This window comes from Macrobrachium nipponense, chromosome 17 (genome assembly GCF_015104395.2).
Source record: "Macrobrachium nipponense isolate FS-2020 chromosome 17, ASM1510439v2, whole genome shotgun sequence".
NCBI classification, from domain to species: Eukaryota; Metazoa; Arthropoda; class Malacostraca; order Decapoda; family Palaemonidae; genus Macrobrachium; species Macrobrachium nipponense.
In genome coordinates, this window is record NC_087210.1 from 85,243,676 (window position 1) to 85,264,602 (window position 20,927).

General features: G+C 38.3%; 1 protein-coding gene across 1 annotated transcript in view; it reads left to right on the plus strand.

Moving 5' to 3' along the window:
• The window catches only part of LOC135195979 (uncharacterized), an 8,079-nt gene extending 1,829 nt beyond the window's left edge, over positions 1-6,250 (plus strand). Inside the window, exons 2-3 of the mRNA XM_064222480.1 lie at positions 2,242-2,294; positions 6,228-6,250. Coding sequence (XP_064078550.1) covers positions 2,242-2,294; positions 6,228-6,250 — 76 coding nt within the window. The remainder of the gene's footprint in view (positions 1-2,241; positions 2,295-6,227) is intronic.
• The last annotated feature ends 14,677 nt before the right edge of the window (positions 6,251-20,927 follow it).

Consider the following 20,927-nt stretch of genomic DNA (forward strand, 5'->3'; position numbering starts at 1 on the left):
GGAATTTAAGATCCTGACAAGAAACGTATAATATTCTTCTATAACAGGAACGAGTAATGAAAAAAAAACATACAAATAGAAGTAACAAGATGCAGAAAAGTAGGTCTCAAGAAGTTAGTAATATAGAGGAAAATACTAAGATAGTAAAGAATTAGGAAACGGGTACAAATGAATTGGATAATATTCTATCAAACTCATTTGAAGTGTTAATGCATATAGAAGCACAAGAAGATACTACCACAGAAGTAGAAGTAGGAAGTTGTGATGTACGGGAAATTAAAGAAAAAAAAAAAGACCTTTAGAGAGAACATCACCAAAAACAAAGAAACCAACTATAATTAGAGAACCCCCCAGATGCTGAAGCCTTGCCGAGGATGGGAGGCTTAGAGTTCAGCAGCTGGGCCCTGATGCCTGGTGGGAACTGCTTTCTCGCTGGGTCTTGGTGCCCAGCGGTTGATCCAACTAAATAAGTCAGTCCTTTTCCTTTTACTAAAAACATTTCATCCTTCTGCTTCCTCCCCCTATAAGGTATGGATTTTATGTTGATGACTTTTGGACTGGTTTTGGACATGATTTGGACTTGTTCATTGGATTTGATGGAGGGTGAGGATGGTTGGCATGCCACTTCACCCGTAGAACTCGAGTACCTAACGTGGTCGAGCGAGGGGAAAGTTTAAATGTCAAACCCTGCTCTTAGTGCTGGGCCTCATCTCAACAGACATCATGACGCCTGAAGCACTGAGGGTGGGGTGTATATCTGGGTGGTATCCCTAGGGCAGCCCTGTATGGGATAACACTGTCCTCTAAATGTGGCTCCAAGGTGGGTGGGGGCCTACCTGGACGAATCATTAATTCTTCGTCTTATGGCGACATTATTAAAACCTTCTGCTGACGATTTAGGCAAGAATAAGGAAAAGAAAAAAACTGGTAATTCCTCCATTGTAACTTTGGAGCCTTTTTCAAATGAGCTCCTTGTTACAAACATTTTGTATGTGAAACCAGTCCCTTTAGACTGGAATTATGACAAATATTAATGAATTTTGTGAATTTGGGAACATCAAAGAATTACGGAATAGACTTGGCAAAAATTGTTTTTTTTTTTTAATTCTGGATATTTTTCAACAATGAATCGGAAGCTCACAGAGCCTTTAGAGAATTTAGGTCAGATTCTATGAGTGTTGGACTTGTAGAGGTGGAAGAGGTCCCTAGGTATCTTGACATTTATAGACCACCAAATGAAATAAAAGATCCTAGTAGAGTAAGTAAAATCTCCAGATCCCCAGACCTGGCTAAGTGGTGAATTATCACAACGCATGGTGAGAGAGGCAACTTCTTCAAGGTGAAAATGTTGGTAAGCCAGAAGATCGGCAATGTTGGGAGTCCAGAAGTAACTCGCTTTGGGCGTAATAGTTTTTTAGTTCATACCAAGACCAATGTTCAATCGGTAATGCTCCTAAATTTGAAGCTTGATCCCGAGGGTATGATAAAGGAGTAAAACCTCACATAATTTTAGTTATGCTAAAGGGTGTCTTTAATGAAGATTTACATGAAATGGATGAGGAGGAAATTTTGGAAATGTGTCCAGATGTGGTTTGGAAAGGTTTTTAAAGTGGCCCCACTCATCGATGCTTATTTAACATTTGTAAGTTCTTTTCTGCCATCTGAAATTGTTCTTGACAGTGAAATTATGAAAGTTCGTCCTTATAGACCGAGCGTGCTCCAGTGCTGTAAATGTTTTGGTTTTGGACACTCCTCTAACGTCTGTACCAGGAATAAACTTTGTGAATCGTGTGGCCAGCCCTGAGCACGAGGAATGTTCTGGATGGTAATTTGTGTAAACTGGTAAGTGAACATCGAGCCCGTGATAGAAATTTAGTGCATTCAAGAAAGAACACGAGGCATTACTAAAATCTATTGCTGAACACATCAGTGTGGGACAGGCCAAGAAGCTGTTGGCAAAGAAAACTTATTCAGATGCCTTGAAGGCACAACAATCAAATACTGCTTCTTCTGGGGCCCCTTCTGGTGGGGCTCCCCGGAGCCCCTGTGGTGGGGTTTCCCACACCCCCTCTAATGGGGCACCCCTCCCCCGTGGGGCATCCCATGCCCCCCCTGGTGGGGCTTCCCATGGCCCCCCTGGTGGGGCTCCTCATGTTGCAGAGACTCTGGTCAAGCCAGGGGACCCTGTTGGTTCAAGGGTTCAAGCCAGATCTCAATATGTTGACGACTTCTCTCTGTCAGGGACATTGAGCCCTCACCTGATCCTGACATTACAGTGTACCGTGAAGATGACGGTAAGGAAATGAAGGCCCTCTTTATTCGTCAGAAGAGGGCCCTTTCTCCCTCTTCGCCTCATTCACAGTCACTCAGCCATCATAGGAAAAACAAAAACAAAACTGAAAGGGCAAGTGGAGGCCCATCATCTAAAAGATCTGTAACACCTAGATCTAGATCAAGTAGTACTGGTAAAACTGATAAGATCTCTCTCACCAGGACACACATTCCTAAATTAGTAGAGAATTTTAAGATCCCTTCCTCTAAATAATGGCTCTCATGCAGTGGACTATCCGTGGCTTTACACCAAAGAGAGCAAGTTCGGGTTCTGTTTAAGGATCATGATCTATCTGCGATGTGTCTACAGGAGACAAAGTTGGGAGAGCACACTCCCAATTTAGGTTTTAATTATTCCTTTCATAGGTCTCCGCCTCTGATAGGTGTACGTGCTCAAGGAGGCACAAGCATCATAGTCTGCAAGTCTGTTAATCACAGGGTTGTTCAATTGAACACTGTTGCAGGCTTGTGCAGTTCAAATTTTCAATTATAAATGGATCACTATTTTTTCTCTATACCTTGATCCATCATTAGAAAATAGATTGCAGGATGCGCAAGGTAATCTGCGTCAGCTAGAATTAAACGATCTACAGACATTAATAGACCAGCTTCCTAAACCCTTCATTCTGACAGGGGATTTTAATGCCAAGTACACCCTCTGAGGAGAGCCAAACGGCGACCGGTGGGGTTTGATAATAGAACAGCTGCCTGACTTAAATGACATCACTTTAATTGATGATGGTTCCTCTACATGACATGATGTTTTTCATAATACTGATTCAGCCACTGACCTCACTATCTGCTCTTCGTCTTTGAGGTTAGATTACCAGTGGTTAGTAGACAAGAATGATCATGGCAGTGATCATTGGCCCATTCACTTAGTATATGAAAAATATTCCATCTCCATGTTTACCAAAATGGAAGGTAGGGGATGCTGACAGGGGATTATTCAAAAAATCTACTGAAGTTGATAAGGAGATAAATGATTTCTAGAGCCCAACATCTGCTTATGAGTATTCAATCTGTAAATTGCTGTATGGCGCCATGCTGTTTATTCCTCAAACTTCTGGGAAACCTCGGCGTCCTCTAGTACCTTGGTGGAGTGATGCATGTGCCTTGAGCCGAAAGATAACAAGAACTTGCTACAAGAGATATCGTTGATATCCTTGCTTAGTCAATAAAATTATCTATAAAAGAGCTCTTGCTAAGCAAAAGAAAACAATGAAGCAAGCAAAGGGGGAATCCTTTATTAGATACATAAGTGAATTAAAATATGATTCCCCTATGTCATTAGTCTGGAACAGAATCCGAAAGCTGCAAGGGAAATTTTCTCCACCTCCCTTGCCTATATTGAAAATTGATGGCTTCCTCATATCTGATTCTGGAGAAGTTGCAGAAACCTTTGGTAGGCATTTCTCCAATATATCTAGTGCCCTACATTACTCTCCTGCATTCAGGAATATTAGGGACGGTACCACGGTTGTTCCTCCTGTTAGTTTCAATTCAGTCGTATAACCTTCCTTTCACCATAAAGAATTAGATCATGCAATCTCGTTATCTTCCCCAACATCTCCTGGGGAAGATGATATACTGTGCACAATGATTTTTTAATCTGCCTAGAAGTACAAAACAATTTCTTTTAGACATTTTAAACAGTTTTTTGGCTTTCAGAAAATTCACCAGTGTCTTGGAAGATATCGATTATTGTACCAGTTTTAAAACCTTTTAAAGATTCCTCCCTTCCTAAAAACTATAGGCCAATTGCTCTAACTAGTTGTGTTAGCAAGATATATGAGAGGAGGGTCAATGCTCAACTTGTGTGGTATTTGGATTCAAAGAATCTTTTATCTAATCGGCAGTTTGGCTTTAGGAAAAATAGAAGTACTTCCGACTCTTTGATGTTCCTTACTCGTGCAAAACCAGACTATTGCAGTGTTCTTTGACCTAGAAAAAGCCTACGACACTACCTGGCGAGGGGGTATCCTTATGCAACTTGTTGACTGGGGTATTGTGGGTAATTTGTTCTATTGTCTTAAAGATTTTTTGTCAGAACGTTACCTGAAAGAAAGTGGGGGCCCTTACATTTCTTCTACTTACCCTCAAGAAGAAGGGTTACCTCAGTGAAGTGTCCTTAGTCCAACACTCTTTAATGTAGCTGTCAACGGTCTACTAGAACAAGTTCCTGTCGAGGTGCATCCTCTGGCCTTTACTGATGATTATGCAATAATCTGTAGTAAGTCTACAGCTGTCGAAGCTTGTCAAAAGATCCAGACCGCTATTAATGCTGCAACATTATGGGCCAGTGCTAAAGGGTTCAAATTTTCACCAGAAAAACCAAAGCTATACAATTTTGTCGATTAAGAAGAGTGGAAGAGATCCCTACGCTGTTCTTAAATGGTTTTATTTTACCTTGTGAAGATAGCATTAAGTATCTACGTGTTACATTTGATAAAAAATTAACTTTTACTCAACATGCTAATGAAGTTGTATGTAACATGAAGCTTCGTCTTAATATTCTTAAAGTTGTGTCTAATTTTAATCGGTGGGCAGATCGAATCACCCTTTTGAGGATGTACCAGGTTTTATGCCAATGCAAAATTGATTATGGTTGTCAAGTTTATGGTTGTGCATGCAAGAAATTAGATGTCCATAATATGGCTTTATGTATTTGTACCGGAGCCTACAGGAGTTCACCAGTAAAGCCTATATGTTGAGTGAGGTTTTCCACCACTATTTATCCGTAGGGAAGAATTAGGTTTGAGATGCCTATCAAGAGTAATTACGTAAAAGCTAAACCCCAACTACAAGTACATTAGAGAACCAACTGAGAGCCCCAAATAGACCTAGACTGCCAAAGCCGCTTGAAGTTAGACTAGCAAGCTCTGCCAGGGAGGTGGGATTACTACCTCCTGCAGTAGCTGAAATTTCGCCCTCAAAGTTTCCTCCTTGGAATAGGACATGCTTAGAGAACTGCCCAATTAGAGACAGCAGGAGCAACAGTTCTGGTGATCAGTTGAGGATAAGTTTCTTGGATCATGCTTTTGAACATGGTGATTCTCATCATATATATACACTGATGGCTCGAAGGGTTCTGATGGTGTTGGTTGCTCTGCAGTGACAAGTGATATCATTAAAAAGAAGCTTCCATCTAATTCCTCTGTTTTAACATCTGAACTGCTGGCAGTTATGGCTGCTCTTAAATACATTTTTATAGTTCTTGTACTAACAAGGTTTTTACCATTTTTACCGACTCTGAGTATTTTATCCTCTTAAAAGCCTAGTCTCTTGCCACCCTTTAGTACAAGAAGTACAAGATTGGCTTTATCTTTTAATTAATAGAAGAGGTTTTTTCGTTAGCTTTCGTTGGCTCCGTCCCATGTTGGAATTGTTGGCAATGAGCAAGCCGACGCTGCTGCAAAGGCTGCAACTAGGCTTAGGCACATTTCCAACATGGGCGTCCCTGTTTCCGATTTTAAAAGTACCATTCGATTTTATTGTAGAGACCAGTGGCAGGCCCACTGGTCTACTTTAGATAATAATCTTAAAGTCGATTAGGCCTACTGTTCATCCTTGCCCTCATAGACGGATGGATGAAGGTCTGAGATAGTTTTAGCTAGATTACGCATGGCCACATAAATATACTCACGGGTATCTAATGATGAGTGGAGCGGATAGGCAGGTTCTTCGCTGTTCCACCTGTCAAGTGATTTGACTGTGGTGCATATTTGGTGGAGTGCCCCTCATTTTGAAAAACAAACGTAGAGCCTGTTTGCTGACAAATAAGACTCTTGCCGATATTTTAGGTGAAGGTGCTCAGGCAGAGCAAATTATGACATTTAAAAAAAATATATTAATCTTTTTTATGAATTGTAATTTTGTTCTCTTAATTGTTTCAGGTTTGTTTGGTTTTTATGAATGAGTGAATTGTATATTAGATCGGTTGTGTGCATGTTTGTTTGTGCGACAGTGTCATGTTTTAAAGATATATATGCGCTGAATGGCCTCTCGGCTCCGGCGCTTGGCTGTGCCAAAAATTTTACAATCTAATCCGATCTATAAAATATTGTTACGTTGAGGTTGGTTTTACAGGTCTAAAATTTGTTTCTTGTTCACACTCATAGCTCCAGCTGATCTACAGAGATTTAACACATTGACATGAGGTGGTTAGTGCCCTCAAGTGCACCTCACAGGGTTCACCATAAGCATTAACTAATGTTCTTTTTGGCGCCCCTTCGGTTCCTAGCTGCAGCCCCTTCATTCATTTTACTGCACCTTCGTTCATTAGTCTCTTTCTTGCATCTTAGTTTCCGGAGCCTTCTCAACATTAGTATTTTCATCGCTATATGACTCGACAGGTCCCAGCGATTGGCCTTTGGCCTAAATTTTAAATTCTAATTCCAATCTAACAGAGGGTTACACATTATTATTATTAATGATGAACTCCATTCATAAGGAACAAAGCCGCAGGAGCCACCGACTCGAAATTAAAGCTTCCAACGAATAAAGAATATAAACGAAAAGCAATAATTTCTCTCAAAGTAATACAATACTCATCGTCAATATTCATTACTGAAAAGAAATAGTGTTAACAACTTCAATTCTCAGTGTTAACCTAATCTGATCTGGCGTACTGGTAAAGTACAATTTACGCGAGAACTCCGGAAAATTCAGTTTTACACTAATGCACAAATCATGACTCAGTCGTTTTTTGGTCTAAATTTAAATACTGCACTTTAAATCCTAACAATATTACAATTCGTGAAACATCTTAAAAGTATTCGAAACTGTGTTCAAAGAGTTTCATATTGATAAAATTTTCGCACCAATTTATGGTAGCATAACGATAAATACTTTGACACTTATGTTTTCAATCGAACACCACAAAACACTAACTTAGAACCAATAATAATATATAAGGCTAATGATCACTGGTTGAATAGTAACTCCTCTAACTGCTAGTTTGTTTCTATAACTAAGCATATTTATTAGTTTCTCGTTGGTTTTTCTGGCTGTGTAACAGATACCTTCCACCAATTATTGGCTTTAGGGATAAAGTTTTAGTACTATTAAGATGAGTACTATTATTTTAACATTGTAAAAGCCGAATTTCTCAACGCAAAACCAGACATTTTCTAAAATATTGAACTAGTACCAGTGTTTATAACTCAAATATTGACCTATTGACCTATTCGCTATTTTATTAAACTATCAGTTTCTGTACCAAAAGATGACCACCCTAGATTCGGTCATGTATGGCAATAATGCTATAATTCCAACTGCCAGCCAGTCGTCCACTGAAGTTTATTTTTTTCTTTATTAAAGAGGTCTAAACTTACAGTAAGGTGATCTCTCTCTCTCTCCTCTCTCTCTCTCTCTCTCCTCTCTCTCTCTCTCTCTCTGTGATGTGTGTGTGTGTGTGTGGTGTGTGTGTGTGTGTGTTTTATCGTGTTATCAAAGAACTGAGGCAACAAAATAGTTTGAAAAATTAATTTTATTTTTCGTTTTACAAAAGTTTGCATGGTGTTTTAACGTTGCGTGGAGCCAGTGGTTATCCAGCAACGGGACCAACGGCTTTATGTGACTTCCGAACCACGTCGAGAGAACATCTATCAAACACCTCAATGGAATGCCCGAGAATAGAACTCAAAACTAATTTTTAATGCAAAACTTAAAAAACCCCCCCAAAAAAAAAAAAAAAAAAAAAAAAAAAACTTAGGCAAAACTATACGAAATATCCACTCTTGTTTAGTGCACATCACATCACAATTTTGCGAAAATAACTTCAGTTAACACAATAGACCACTACCATTCTTAATTTATGCACAAATTAAGTCTTCTAAAAGTCATCCTTAATCCCACGCAATTTCAACTGTTCAGCTCAACAACAAGCTATGCCAGTTTAATCTAAGAGAGAGAGAGAGAGAGAGAGAGAGAGAAACCAAATATTAACTAGTCGGTTACGGGAAGATAAAGCAATGAACTTAAATACGATAAAGCCTATCCTTTTCTTAAGTGAAGGTTCATTGACTATTACATACAAATTTACAAAATTTAGTAATCAAACTTTTCTCAGTTTCAGCAAACCAACTAACAGGACTCTATCTGTTATCACTTGCTGTTATGCTGCACAAATCCTAAACAAGATTATAAATACAAAAACCTATTCAGTCACATATCAGACTTTCAAACATCCTATAAAGACGTCATTGGAACAATTTAAACAAGTTTCAACATCTCAAAAGACAATGATCAAATTAGGCCACTTTTACACAGAATACAAATTCTGCGCTCATGCAATGTCTAACTTTAACCTTATAACTTACAACACTTAAGAGCACCCTAGATGCCATATGACCTACAGGAACGCAATTTGGGTCTCGAGTGTCTATTTGTGCTAAACCCTAAAACCTTATAATTTTGAGACTTACATTAGAAGGAGGAACCTCAAAGGGTCATAATTTCAAGACTTACCATATCCTTTCGTGTTGCTAATCTCTACGCGAGATAAGTTACAGGCACATAATGGCCAACTTACTTTATACTCATTGTAGACTTAGTGTTCTTCACGGTTCTTGAACAGAGCACTAGCAAAATATGTTGAAGAAAATTAAAGCTTATGACAAGAACTTTGCAAAAACACTGGTATTAATCTTTATCAAATTAGTGAAAGTAAGCATTACAGACCAGTTCTAATAAATTAAAACTTTCGTGCTTTTTAGCCGCCAAGGTTATGAATAAAAATTAGTTTTTCAAGCAAATTAATTTCCAGATAGAAGTAATCAACAGGAAATACAACAATTATGTTTAGATAGAAGATGCGTCGTACAATTTACAAAAAATTTACATCACACACGAGAGACCTTACAGACCTTACATCTTGTTCAGGTTGCCCCAGGTCCCACAGTGTGAGGCACCTCTAATGTCTACCAGAGAGTTGCTAGTGCATCTTCCGGTATATTTTGCATCTTCCAATCTTGGATGGTCTGGGATGCAGCTTAGATATTTGTCGAGCTTATTTTTAAACACATCTACGCTCACTCCTGATATTTTCCTCAGATGATGTGGGAACGCATTGAATAGACGGCTGCTTGTCGATGCTGGTGCGTAGTGGATTAATGTCCCCTGTGTGCTTTCCTTATTTTCCTGGTATATTTTTGGGCACTATTAATCTATCTCTGCTTGCTCTTTCTGATATTTTTAGCTCCATGATGTTTTCGGCAATTCCTTCGATCTGTTTCCATGCCTGAATTATCATGTATCGTTCTCTTCTCCTTTCTAGACTATATAATTTTAAAAATTGTAGTCTTTCCCAGTAGTCAAGATCATTTACTTCTTCTATTCTAGCTGTAAAGGACCTTTGTATTCACTATTTGTGCAATATCCTTTTGATAGTGAGGGTACCATATCATATTGCAATATTCAAGTGTACTACGAACATATGTTTTATAAAGCATAATCATGTGTTCAGCTTTTCTTGTTTTGAAGTGGAACCAACATTCCCATTTTTGCTTTACATTTTGCCAGTAGAATTGCTATTTGATCATTGCATAAAACAGTTCCTATTCCACATCACACCAGGTCTTTAACGCTTCCTTATTTATGATTGTCTCATTATTAGGATTCCCTATATGCATATAGCTTTCCTTCTCTGTCTCCATAATTTATTGATTCAAATTTATCAGAGTTAAATACCATCCTATTTACCTCTGCCCATTCATATAATTTCTTAAGGTCTCTTTGTAGCGCGTTCCTATCTTCATCACAAGTAATTTCTCTACTTATTCTTGTGTCATCGGCGAAACTACCCACTACCGATTCCTTAACATTACGGTATGTCTGCAATCATAATAACAAACAGCAATGCAGCTCGCACCGTACCTTGTAAGCAACACCGTATATTACCTTAGCTTCATCCGATTTCTCATCGTTTTGCAATAACTATCTGTTTTCTGTTGTGTAAAAATTCTTTTAAAAACTATCTTCCTACTTTGTCCACTATATCATGTTTTCTAATTTTCTTCACTAATATATTATGATCTACCTTGTCAAAAGCTTTTGCAAAGTCTAGATAAACCACAATCTGTTTCTTTTCAGTTTTTTCATATTTTTTTTTAATAGTTCTCACGGTGGGACTAACAGTTGGTTGTGTACTTTTCCGGGTACAAAAACCATGTTGTCCTATATTAAACAACTTATTTTTTTGATTATGATTCATAATATTCTTCTTCATTACCCTTTCATACACTTTCATAATATTTGATGTTAGACTCACAGGCCTATAATTACTTGCCTCTAGTCTTGATCCACTTTTGAAGGTAGGGGTAATATATGCTAATTTGTGCTTATCATAAATTGCCTGTATCTACACTTTGTCTTAATAAGATTGCAAGGGGCTTTGCGATAGAATGAGCTACTTTCTTTAACAAAATAGCAGGGATACCTCAGGCCCAGCAGCAGTTCCATTTTTAATTCATTAATAGCCAGCACAATATCGGCTTCATTAATCTCTATGTCTGATAAATATTCATAATTTCATCCCTTATTTCAGTATCTTCATTATCAATAATAAGGGTAAATTCTCTCTTATATCTTTCTGCCAATATGTTGCATATTTACTTTTTTTTCACTCGTTATTCTCCCTTCCATTCTTAGAGGGCTCCTTCCATTCTTAGAGGGCCTACTTCCATTCTTCTTTTATTCATCTTTTTCGCATACGAGTACAATAGTTTGGGGTTTTGCTTGATATTTACTAAGGTTTTTTCTTCCAAAACCCGTTTTTCATTTTCTTTTGATTGTATTAGCTTTTTCTTGATTTTCTAGCTTACTTTTTAGTTCCATCACTTTCCAAGCATTTTTTTCTTTTGCAAGACCTTTTTTCCACTTTCTGATTTTCTGGAACAGGATCCTTCTGTCTCTTGGTATGCATGACTGATGTTTCTTCTTCGGTATATTTATCCACTATTTTCTCTAATATTTTTATATAATATCTCCGTATTTACCCGTATATCATCACTTACGAAAATGCTATCCCAATCTTTGTTTTTTAATTCTTCATTCATTTCTAGACCATTTTATAATTTTTTTCTGTAGAAATTGTATTTTCCATATTCCTTCCCACTTTTTCATCTCTTGCTTATCTCTGTTTTCACTTGCTTTTGAGTGGACTGTTAATTCTATGACATTATGGTCGAAATACTCGCATTATAAACTTAATTCTTTAACATAATTCACCTCGTTCACAAAAATACTAGGTCTAAAGTATTTTCCATTCCTTGTTGGCAGGTGTTTATTTTTTGTTGAAAGTTGTATGCTAGTAGCCTATCTAATAGCTTTTCGAATTGCCTCTTATCCTCTGCACTACTATTACTCTCTTTTTTTATATGTATAAATACAACCACAATCTCCTATTCGTTCTTTCCATTCTACGAAAGGAAAGTTCAAAGTCTCCGGATAGGAGAATAGTCCAGTCGTTGTGATTTCTACATATATCATCCATTTTATCTATTGTTGTGTCAAACTCTTTAGTATTGGGGGTCTATATATTACTATGTTAATTCATTTTCCTTATTCAAATTCTACCGCTATTAGTTCACATTCTGAGTTACTATATTTTCTCATATATTTTTCCTTGTTTTATGTCTTTCCCACATATCACGGTTCCCCCTTGATTTCCTATTTTTTCTATCTGATCTATAAGTTTGGAACCCTTTTTATTTGATCATCATTACCAGTTTCTTGGAATACCGGGTTCCACTTATATTCATTATATCTATTTTCTTTTCAATCTGGGTTAGTTCTTCTAAGAACTTTTTTTCTGTTTAAGTTACTCGTAACTAAACCCTGCGCATTCATCACTATGATGGTTTGCGTGTTATCTCCTTCATTTAATATGCGTAATAATAAGGATTTTCCCATGTCTTTCCTCTTCTGGTAATAATAAGGATTTTCCCATGTCTCTCTCCTGTTCTGGTATGTTGTTCTTTTCTTCATTTCCAGAAATTCTGACATTAAAAAATCTAGCTTTTCCAATATGTTTGATCTTCCTTCATCATAATTATTCATTTTGTGTCTGAATCTGTAATTTTTCTCCGTATCTGCACCAACCCCAAGCATCATAAATACAGTATTTATCTGTTGGGCTGAATCTTGGAGCCGGGGGGTTGGAGATTTTTTTGCTAACTCCATATCGCGGTGACAGCTTTCTTTTTTCTTCACCTCATGTTCTTTATTCCTCTCTCTATTTGTTTCTTTTCTATTTTGGAATTTATTATTTAATTGATTATTTGATTGATTTTGATTCATGGCTAGCTACAGGGTGCATATATCTAATTTTTATTTTTTTTTTTTTAACTTACATCCTTTTCCTTCTTTTAGGTTTTTGCATATTTTTGGATGTAGATCTCTGCATTCATCCTCATAGCTGTCTAGGTATGCACATTTACCATAGATTTCATAGTTGTGACATACCTTCGGATGTTTGTAGTGACATTTTTCACCGAATCTGCAATTCCCTCTTTTCAAAAGGGTGCAGACTTTGTCTTTCTTTTCTACTTTTTCTATATCTTTCCCATCAGTATGTAGATCTGGGTAAAGCCTCTTCGGAATTTTGTGTTGTCATGTCGTAGTTATTTCTTCGTATATATGCTGCTTGATTGCCTCATATGTAGTATCTATGAGTATCTCTGCGTCCATACTCTTGTCTTTGTTTTCATTATTTTTCTGTCATTTCAGCTTTGTTTTCTTCTATTCCGTTTTCCTCTTCTTCCTCTTCCTCTTCAACTATTCGCACATTAAGTCTTGATTTAATATGTCTATCCATGAGAGAAATATTGAGCAAAATACTCTTGTATCCTTATTCGTATTTTGCATGACCTCAGCACATTGAGGATGCGTCGGAATGTTGCATGCAGAGCATTTTCTGATCAGGTTTTGTGGATTGACTATACTATACCAGACCTTACATGCTTTTGGCACTTCTTTTACCTACTGTATCAATTAGTACATCACAATGTTCACCTTATCATTTTCTTTGTCGGAAAATGTTGATTGATGTAAATTTTCTTTATAAGTCTCTTGACCACTTGAAATTTATTTTGAACTCCTTCAATTATTTTCATGATGTTTTCTGATGATTTATTCCAGTTTGAAAGGATCATATCCTTCCAATATGTCTATGAATACTTTTGTATCTTTTTGATAAGGGCTGTTGTTGATCTCGTAGCTGAGAAACTCCAGTTCCCTTCCTGCTAACTCATCATATTGCAAATCTGCAAGAAGAGCAAGATTTCTCCACCTCTTCCCGTATTCTGAGCTTCCTGCCATCTTGTTCTGATTTTCAATACTTCACTGATAAACTAACTTAGCAGACGCTTTATCCTACTATTTTCACACTAATCTTATCGCCGATAATTCACGAACACTCCTAGATATATTTCTTTTTTCTAGTCGTATGTTAAACGCGTGATATCGGTTGATTAATCAGACTGTACAGGAACGTCTCACCAAGCAAAATGGCAAAATGAGCACTACGGAGAGAGAGAGAGAGAGAAAGAGAGGGAGAGAGGGAGATGGAAAAAAAGAGGGAGGGAAAAAAAGGGAGATGGAGAAAAAAGAGGGAGATGGAGAAAAAAGAGGAAGGGGGAGAAAAGAGGGAGATGGGGAGGAAAGAGGGAGATGGGGAGGAAAGAGGGAGGCGAATAATTCACGATGTACACTTACATTTCTCTCCCGGATGAAAAACCTCAACTTTTCTGTGAAATAAATCCACTTCCGAGTCGTTGATTGGAGGGTTTGGTAGTTTCTCCGATCTTATATGGAACTTCCCCCTTCGGAATATGGACACCTGAAAAGGGGGAGCATTTATCAATCAACACTATCTCCCAACTTTTCACACATTTCGTATAGATCAAACCAAAGACCCTACTTCGGTAAAAGTCCAAAGGCACTGCAAATATCAAAGTTCGTAATTTCTTTCTTTACAACAAAATGTTTAATCTTGCATGGTGCATAGGAGTATACAAATGGCTATGAACACTAAATACGTCCACTTTGGAAGCTTTATTACTAAACAGGATATACAGCTAGGATCCTATCTGTTAAACATGGGGGCCAATATCTATGATGAAAGTTCGTTAAAATTCACGTTAACTCAATTCATCCATAATAGACCTCTAGAGGAAATCAAATATTAATGGTGACATTCTCCCTAACTAGGAGAGTGACCATTTTTCAAAAACTAGCAGTAAAATCCGCAGTTTTAGATTTTACAATAAGTATTACAAAAAGAAAATCTATGAGCTGTTTGTGGCAAATTTATCCCGAGTTCTCTTTACTGCAATAGTACTATACCTTCCAATCTCTACACAAATTTGTTAGTGCAAATTAAATTTAAAATGGAAAATTTTTTATAGGTTGGTCCTGCAGCCATCTATAGTCTTACCAAGAGCTGGTAGGCCGTCAGAATCCTCAGATTTTGCAAGACTGCAATATCCAAGTCCTACAATCCTATGAAAGGTGAATAAACTTATTTTACTTGTACATTTTTTAGTGCCCTAAAATATCGTACATATTTCGTTAAGAAATGTTAACGGGCTTTCCCCTGAATTCAAAAAGCATGTCTTTACAAAATGTCTCTTAAAACCAGAAAATTTACCAGAATAGATTTCATTAAGTTACTCATTCCAATATAAAATATCACTTAAAACCAGACAAATGAACACCCAAGGTAGGCTAATACCTTATGACCATGTCATCAACTCAAAAGTCAGGGCAAGGGTGGACTGAAAATGTTGGTAAGGTCCAAGATTGAGACGTCCACAAAATAGCAAAAAAAAAAAAAATAAATAAATCTGAGAATGCAGCTGGATCCTAGAACCACTAAAAATACTTACAACCACATCAAATTGTCAAGGTTAAAGTTAGAAAACCACTGACTAAAAAATGTCAATGAAACTAATTCTTGCGACCCTTATTCCGCGGGTAAGTAGACTATGGCAGTTGACGTTTTTCCTATGTTATTTTACTTACTGAACAATAATTTAATAATTTTAAAGTAATATTTATTCGGCCGACTGTTAATTAAACCGTAAATCACCTTTAAAGACTACATGACTGTACAAGTGGGAGCGATGTACTGACCTTACCTTACAGACCTTACAGTCCTTACAGTTCGTTCAGGTTGCCCCAGGTCCCTCAGTGTGAGGCGCCTCAATGTCTACCAGAGAGTTGCTAGTACAATCTTCCGGTATATTTTGCATCTTCCAATCTTGGATGGTCTGGGATGCAGTTTAGATATTTGTCGAGCTTATTCTTAAACACATCTACGCTCACTCCTGATATATTCCTCAGATGAGCTGGCAACGCATTGAATAGACGCTGCATTATCTATGCTGGTGCGTAGTGGATTAATGTCCTGTGTGCTTTCCTTATTTTTCCTGGTATAGTTTGGGCACTATAATCTACCTCTGCTTGCTCTTTCTGATATTTTTAGTTTCCATGATTTTTTCTGTTATTCCTTCTATCTGTTTCCATGCTGAATTATCATGTAGCGTTCTCTTCTCCTTTCTAGACTATATAATTTTAAAAATTGTAGTCTTTCCCAGTAGTCTAGGTCCTTAACTTCTTCTATTACTAGCTGTAAGGACCTTTGTACACTCTCTATTTGTGCAATATCCTTTGATAGTGTGGGTACCATATCATATTGCAATATTCAAGTGGACTACGAACATATGTTTTATAAAGCATAATCATGTGTTCAGTTTTTCTTGTTTTGAAGTGCCGTAACAACATTCCCATTTTTGCTTTACATTTTGCCAACAGAATTGCTATTTGATCATTGCATAACATGTTCCTAGTTCATCATCACACCAAGGTCTTTAACTGCTTCCTTATTTGTGATTGTCTCATTATTAGGTCCCCTATATGCATATAGCTTTCATTCTCTGTCTCCATAATTTTATTGATTCAAATTTATCAGAGTTAAATACCATCCTATTTACCTCTGCCCAATCATATACTTTGTTAAGGTCTCTTTGTAGAGCGTTCCTATCTTCATCACAAGTAATTTCTCTACTATTCTTGTGTCATCAGCGAAACTACTCACTACGAATCCTTAACATTACTGTCTGTTCTTCAATCATAATAACAAACAATATTGCAGCTAGCACCGTACCTTGTGGCACACCGGATATTACCTTGGTTTCATCTCCGATTTCTCATCGTTTGCAATAACTATCTGTTTTTCTGTGTAAAAACAAAAATTCTTTTAACCATCTTCCTACTTTATCTACGATATTGTGTTTTCTAATTTTCTTGCTAATATATTATGGTCTACTTTGTCAAAAGCTTTTGCAAAGTCTAGATAAACCACCATCAATCGTTTCATTTCCGCTTTTCAATATTTTGAATAGGTTTTCTTCACGGTGGACTAACAGTTGGGTTTGTGTACTTTTTCCGGGTACGAAACCGTGTTGTCCTATATTAAACAAATTATTTTTTATTAAATGTTTCATAATATTTTTCTTCATTACCCTTCATACACTTCATAATATGTGATGTTAGACTCACAGGCCTATAATTACTTGCCTCTAGTCTTGATCCACTTTTGAAAGTACGGGGTGATATATGCTAATTTGTTGACTCATCATAATCTTGCCTGTATCTACACTTTGTCTTAATAATATTGCAAGTGGCTTTGCGATAGAATGAACTACTTTCTTTAACAAAATAGCAGGGACTCCATCCGGCCCTGCAGCAGCTCCATTTTTAATTTCATTAATTGCCTGCACAATATCAGCCTTCATTAATTTCTATGTTCAGCTAAATATTCACTATTTCTTCCCTTACTTCTATAATCATTATCTTTCATTATCTATTCTAGGGGTGAATTCTCTCTTTATATCGTTCTGCCAGTATGTTGCAAATTCCTTTTTTTCATTCGTTAATCTCCCTTCAATTCTCAGAGGCCTATTTCTATTCTTCTTTTATTCATCTTCTTCGCATATGAGTATAATAGTTTGGGGTTTTGCTTGATATTTAATAGGGTTTTTTCTTCCAAGTTAAAACGTAAATAACAGATTAGTTACAGGCGACCAGCAAAAGAATACTTTAAACTCTTGTAAAGTATAGTAACATAGGAAAACGTCAACTGCCATAGTCTACTTCGACTGAACAATCTTCGAAGTTTTGGTTCGGGGACAATAAACTTAAACAAACGGCACTTGAATTCTGGTAAGGGGTGTGGGATACGTAACCAGCAGGGAGTGCAACACATAGGTTATGACAACCAAATCTAACCTAACCTAGAAGAACGTGTTACCTAACGGAGGCCCCTTTTAAAGAAAGGCAAGCTTAGAAGTGCAACAGGTAAGGACTGGAGACTGAAACAAAGGCTCTTCTTATGCTAAGGTCACACATTCATGCTGGGGTCACACATTCACGTATCACGACGGCTTATGCCCACGTATGTGGATCTTGGGCATCATCGCGGTGAAATGACCTTGAACAGCTGGTAAACAGGACACGGGCTACCGGACGTAAAGCCAGCGACGTAAATTGCGCCGCAAATGTACGCGCAAAGAAAGCAAGGTCGGACGTCTACCTGGAACTTACGCCGATCAACTTCACGTCAAGACCACGCCCACCGTTGTGGGGCTGTGCTGTTGCCAGGGGTATGAGCACATTACTACAGTTTTTAATTTTTTTATATTTTTTTTTTTTTATTCCTGTTTGAATCCGCGAAAGACATCTACAACACAGCTGAATATTACAGTTGAAAATTATATGCACACAAAATCGAGATTTTTTATCATTGAGAGAGAGAGAGAGAGAGAGAGAGAGAGAGAGAGAGAGAGAGAGAGAGAGAGAGAGAGAGAGATACTTTCTAATTGTACACAAAAACATTTCAGTAGACGCAATTAGAATAATGGTTGTAAATGGAGCACATCACTGATTATATATAACCCCATTTCTGAATTATATTATAGCAATAACCAAGTAACCAGTCGACAAGGAAGGAATACAATACGTAGTTTTAGGAATTATGCATTATGAACGCTTTGGGAGCTCTTATATAAGATTAGCACTAGAATTGTCTTGCTTCGATTTTACCATTCAGACATACACTTAGACTTATAAAAACTGTTGACTATGGGCGAGCTTTATATTTAAGCGATATAGAATAACATCTAATAACTTATCAAACATTCTTAAAAATAAATAGGAATTCTACTTATTCAAGATAATATTTTTTTTAGATGTATAGGTAATTCCTCTTAGATATTTACATTATTTGTTACATCATTATTGTAGACTGCTATTCAGAAGAAATAGATATCTTCGACACTTCCATAATCTGAGAATACCGTGTTACCGGGAAAGTGTTCGTGTGTGTGTGTGTGTGTGTGTGTGTGTGTGTGTGTGAAAGTTATTCTAGCAGATATACTATAACGTTTTGCTGTCTACAAGTGAAGTCTTTTGTTATTTTTGGCCTAAGCAGTAAAGGTTATTTCAAAAAGGACTACTAGACATCCTAACAATTGTCTTCGTCAGAAAATTTCCCCCCCAGTATTTTTATATTCGTTACCATCCATTTCCAACTCGCCTTTCCTTTATTGAAACCTTGTCTCCATATCTGAATCGTGATCAGCCACCTGAGACAGAGAAACAGCCCCTGGGCTATGAAGCCATTAGTCCTGCTCCCACACAAATGGTTCGCACTGCATGGGTCCATATAAGTACTCGTCCAACCCGTGATTATTCATGGACCTAAAGGAAACCTTACCAATAACACCAGGCCCCAACTCCTCTACTGTTTCCTGCGTTGCTAATCATGAATTAATTTCTTACTGGAGCAGGTGTGACAGACGACGTATAGGCGGTAGATGCCGGAATCCTGTTGACGAAAATGACCCGTTGTTGATTTCTGGTTGAGATTTGTGGTCCGGTTAACGGCTTTGAGGAATACTACCTTCGGGAATAGAGCCTGGGATTACCCTGTATCCCTCTGACAGATTCCAATTCATTGTTTGATTGATGATAGCGGTCAAAAGTCAGGAGAAAGTGGAAATCGTATTATGAGCCAGTGCTAAAAGGATTATTCCAAAAAATCCTCCATTGTCAATGAAAGAAATAACTGAGACCGTCAGGTCTTGGGATAATCCTGTGGCCATAGTTTCAAGTTGATTTTTCCAACAGATGACCCGAGGGCGCCGACCTGACCTTTTATACCACGCTACAGCGTTGCTATGTCGTAAAGGGTTGTAAATGTGTGAATCGGTTTCGCCGTAGGCTGCAGCGCAATTAGGAGGCCCACGTGATTCGCGGCGGAAAGAAAACAACGACGGCTACAATGCAGGTGACCCCTAGCGCGTACCCGCAGCAGTCACCGTGGGTCCCACGTGCAATGCCTGGAGCTACGTCAGGAGACATTTGGCGTGACCACCCACGACTTGTTTTGAACATTTCAAAACTGGAGTGGGCTACGGCGCCCTAGTGGGCGGAGCTTAGCACCCGGACGACACGTCGCCGTACGTTTACGCATTTTACGTGTGTTTACGTTACATTTACGGCTTACTGACGTGAGCTGTTGCCAACTACCAATTTCCGCTCATGCGTGGCCGTGCGTGCGTTGATACGTGAATGTGTGACCTTAGCATCACGTATCAACGCACGCACGCCCACGCATGAGCGGAAATTGGTAGTTGGCAACAGCTTACGTCAGTAAACCGTAAATGTAACGTAAAAACCATACGTAAAATCGTAGACGTAGTGACGGGTCGTCCGGGCGCTAAGCTCCGCCCACTAGGTCGCCGTAGCCCGCTCTAGTTTTGAAATGTTCAAAACAAGTCGTGGGTGGTCACGCCAAATGTCACCTGACGTTAGCTCCAGGCATTGCACGTGGGAACCACGGTGACCGCTGCGGGGTAGGCGCTAGGGTCACCAGCATCGTTTCGCCGTCGTTGTTTTCTTTCCGCGGCGAAGCACGCGGGCCTCCCTAAGTTGCGCTGTAGCCTACGGCGAAACCGATTCACACATTCACAACCCTGTACGACATGGCAACGCTGTAGCGTGGTATAAAAGGTCGGTCGGCGCCCTCAGGTCAGCTGTTGTTTCCGTCTCCCAAGACCAGCAAATTTCCTTCAAGCTCTCCACAGCGCCCTCAAGATGCCGAACCTCCTAAAACTGACCAAGGAAGGGACCATCAAACGTCACATCTTGCAGGACCTTCTTTCGGCCCCGAAAAGACTCCTACAGCCACTCCTGCAGACACTCAGGACAGGGAAAATGTCAACTTCACTACAGGAGTCGGAGTTGGATGAGATTCTGACTGATGACAGCGACACGGAAACTCTCCATGAAGCTACCCCCATTTCCTGGCAAGATTAAGACCTTTGCAGGTGTTGGCTAATAGAGGCAATGGTGCCGGTGTACCTGTATTACGAATGAGTACATAAGCACAGTTCGATCAGTTATTGACCATGCATCCCGGTGCTAATGCTATCCTTAGAGAGAATTAAAGAAGTTAGATATAATACAAAATCAAGCATGCGCATAATACTAGGCTGTCCATGAGCACGCGCATAGAAATCAAGAGAATG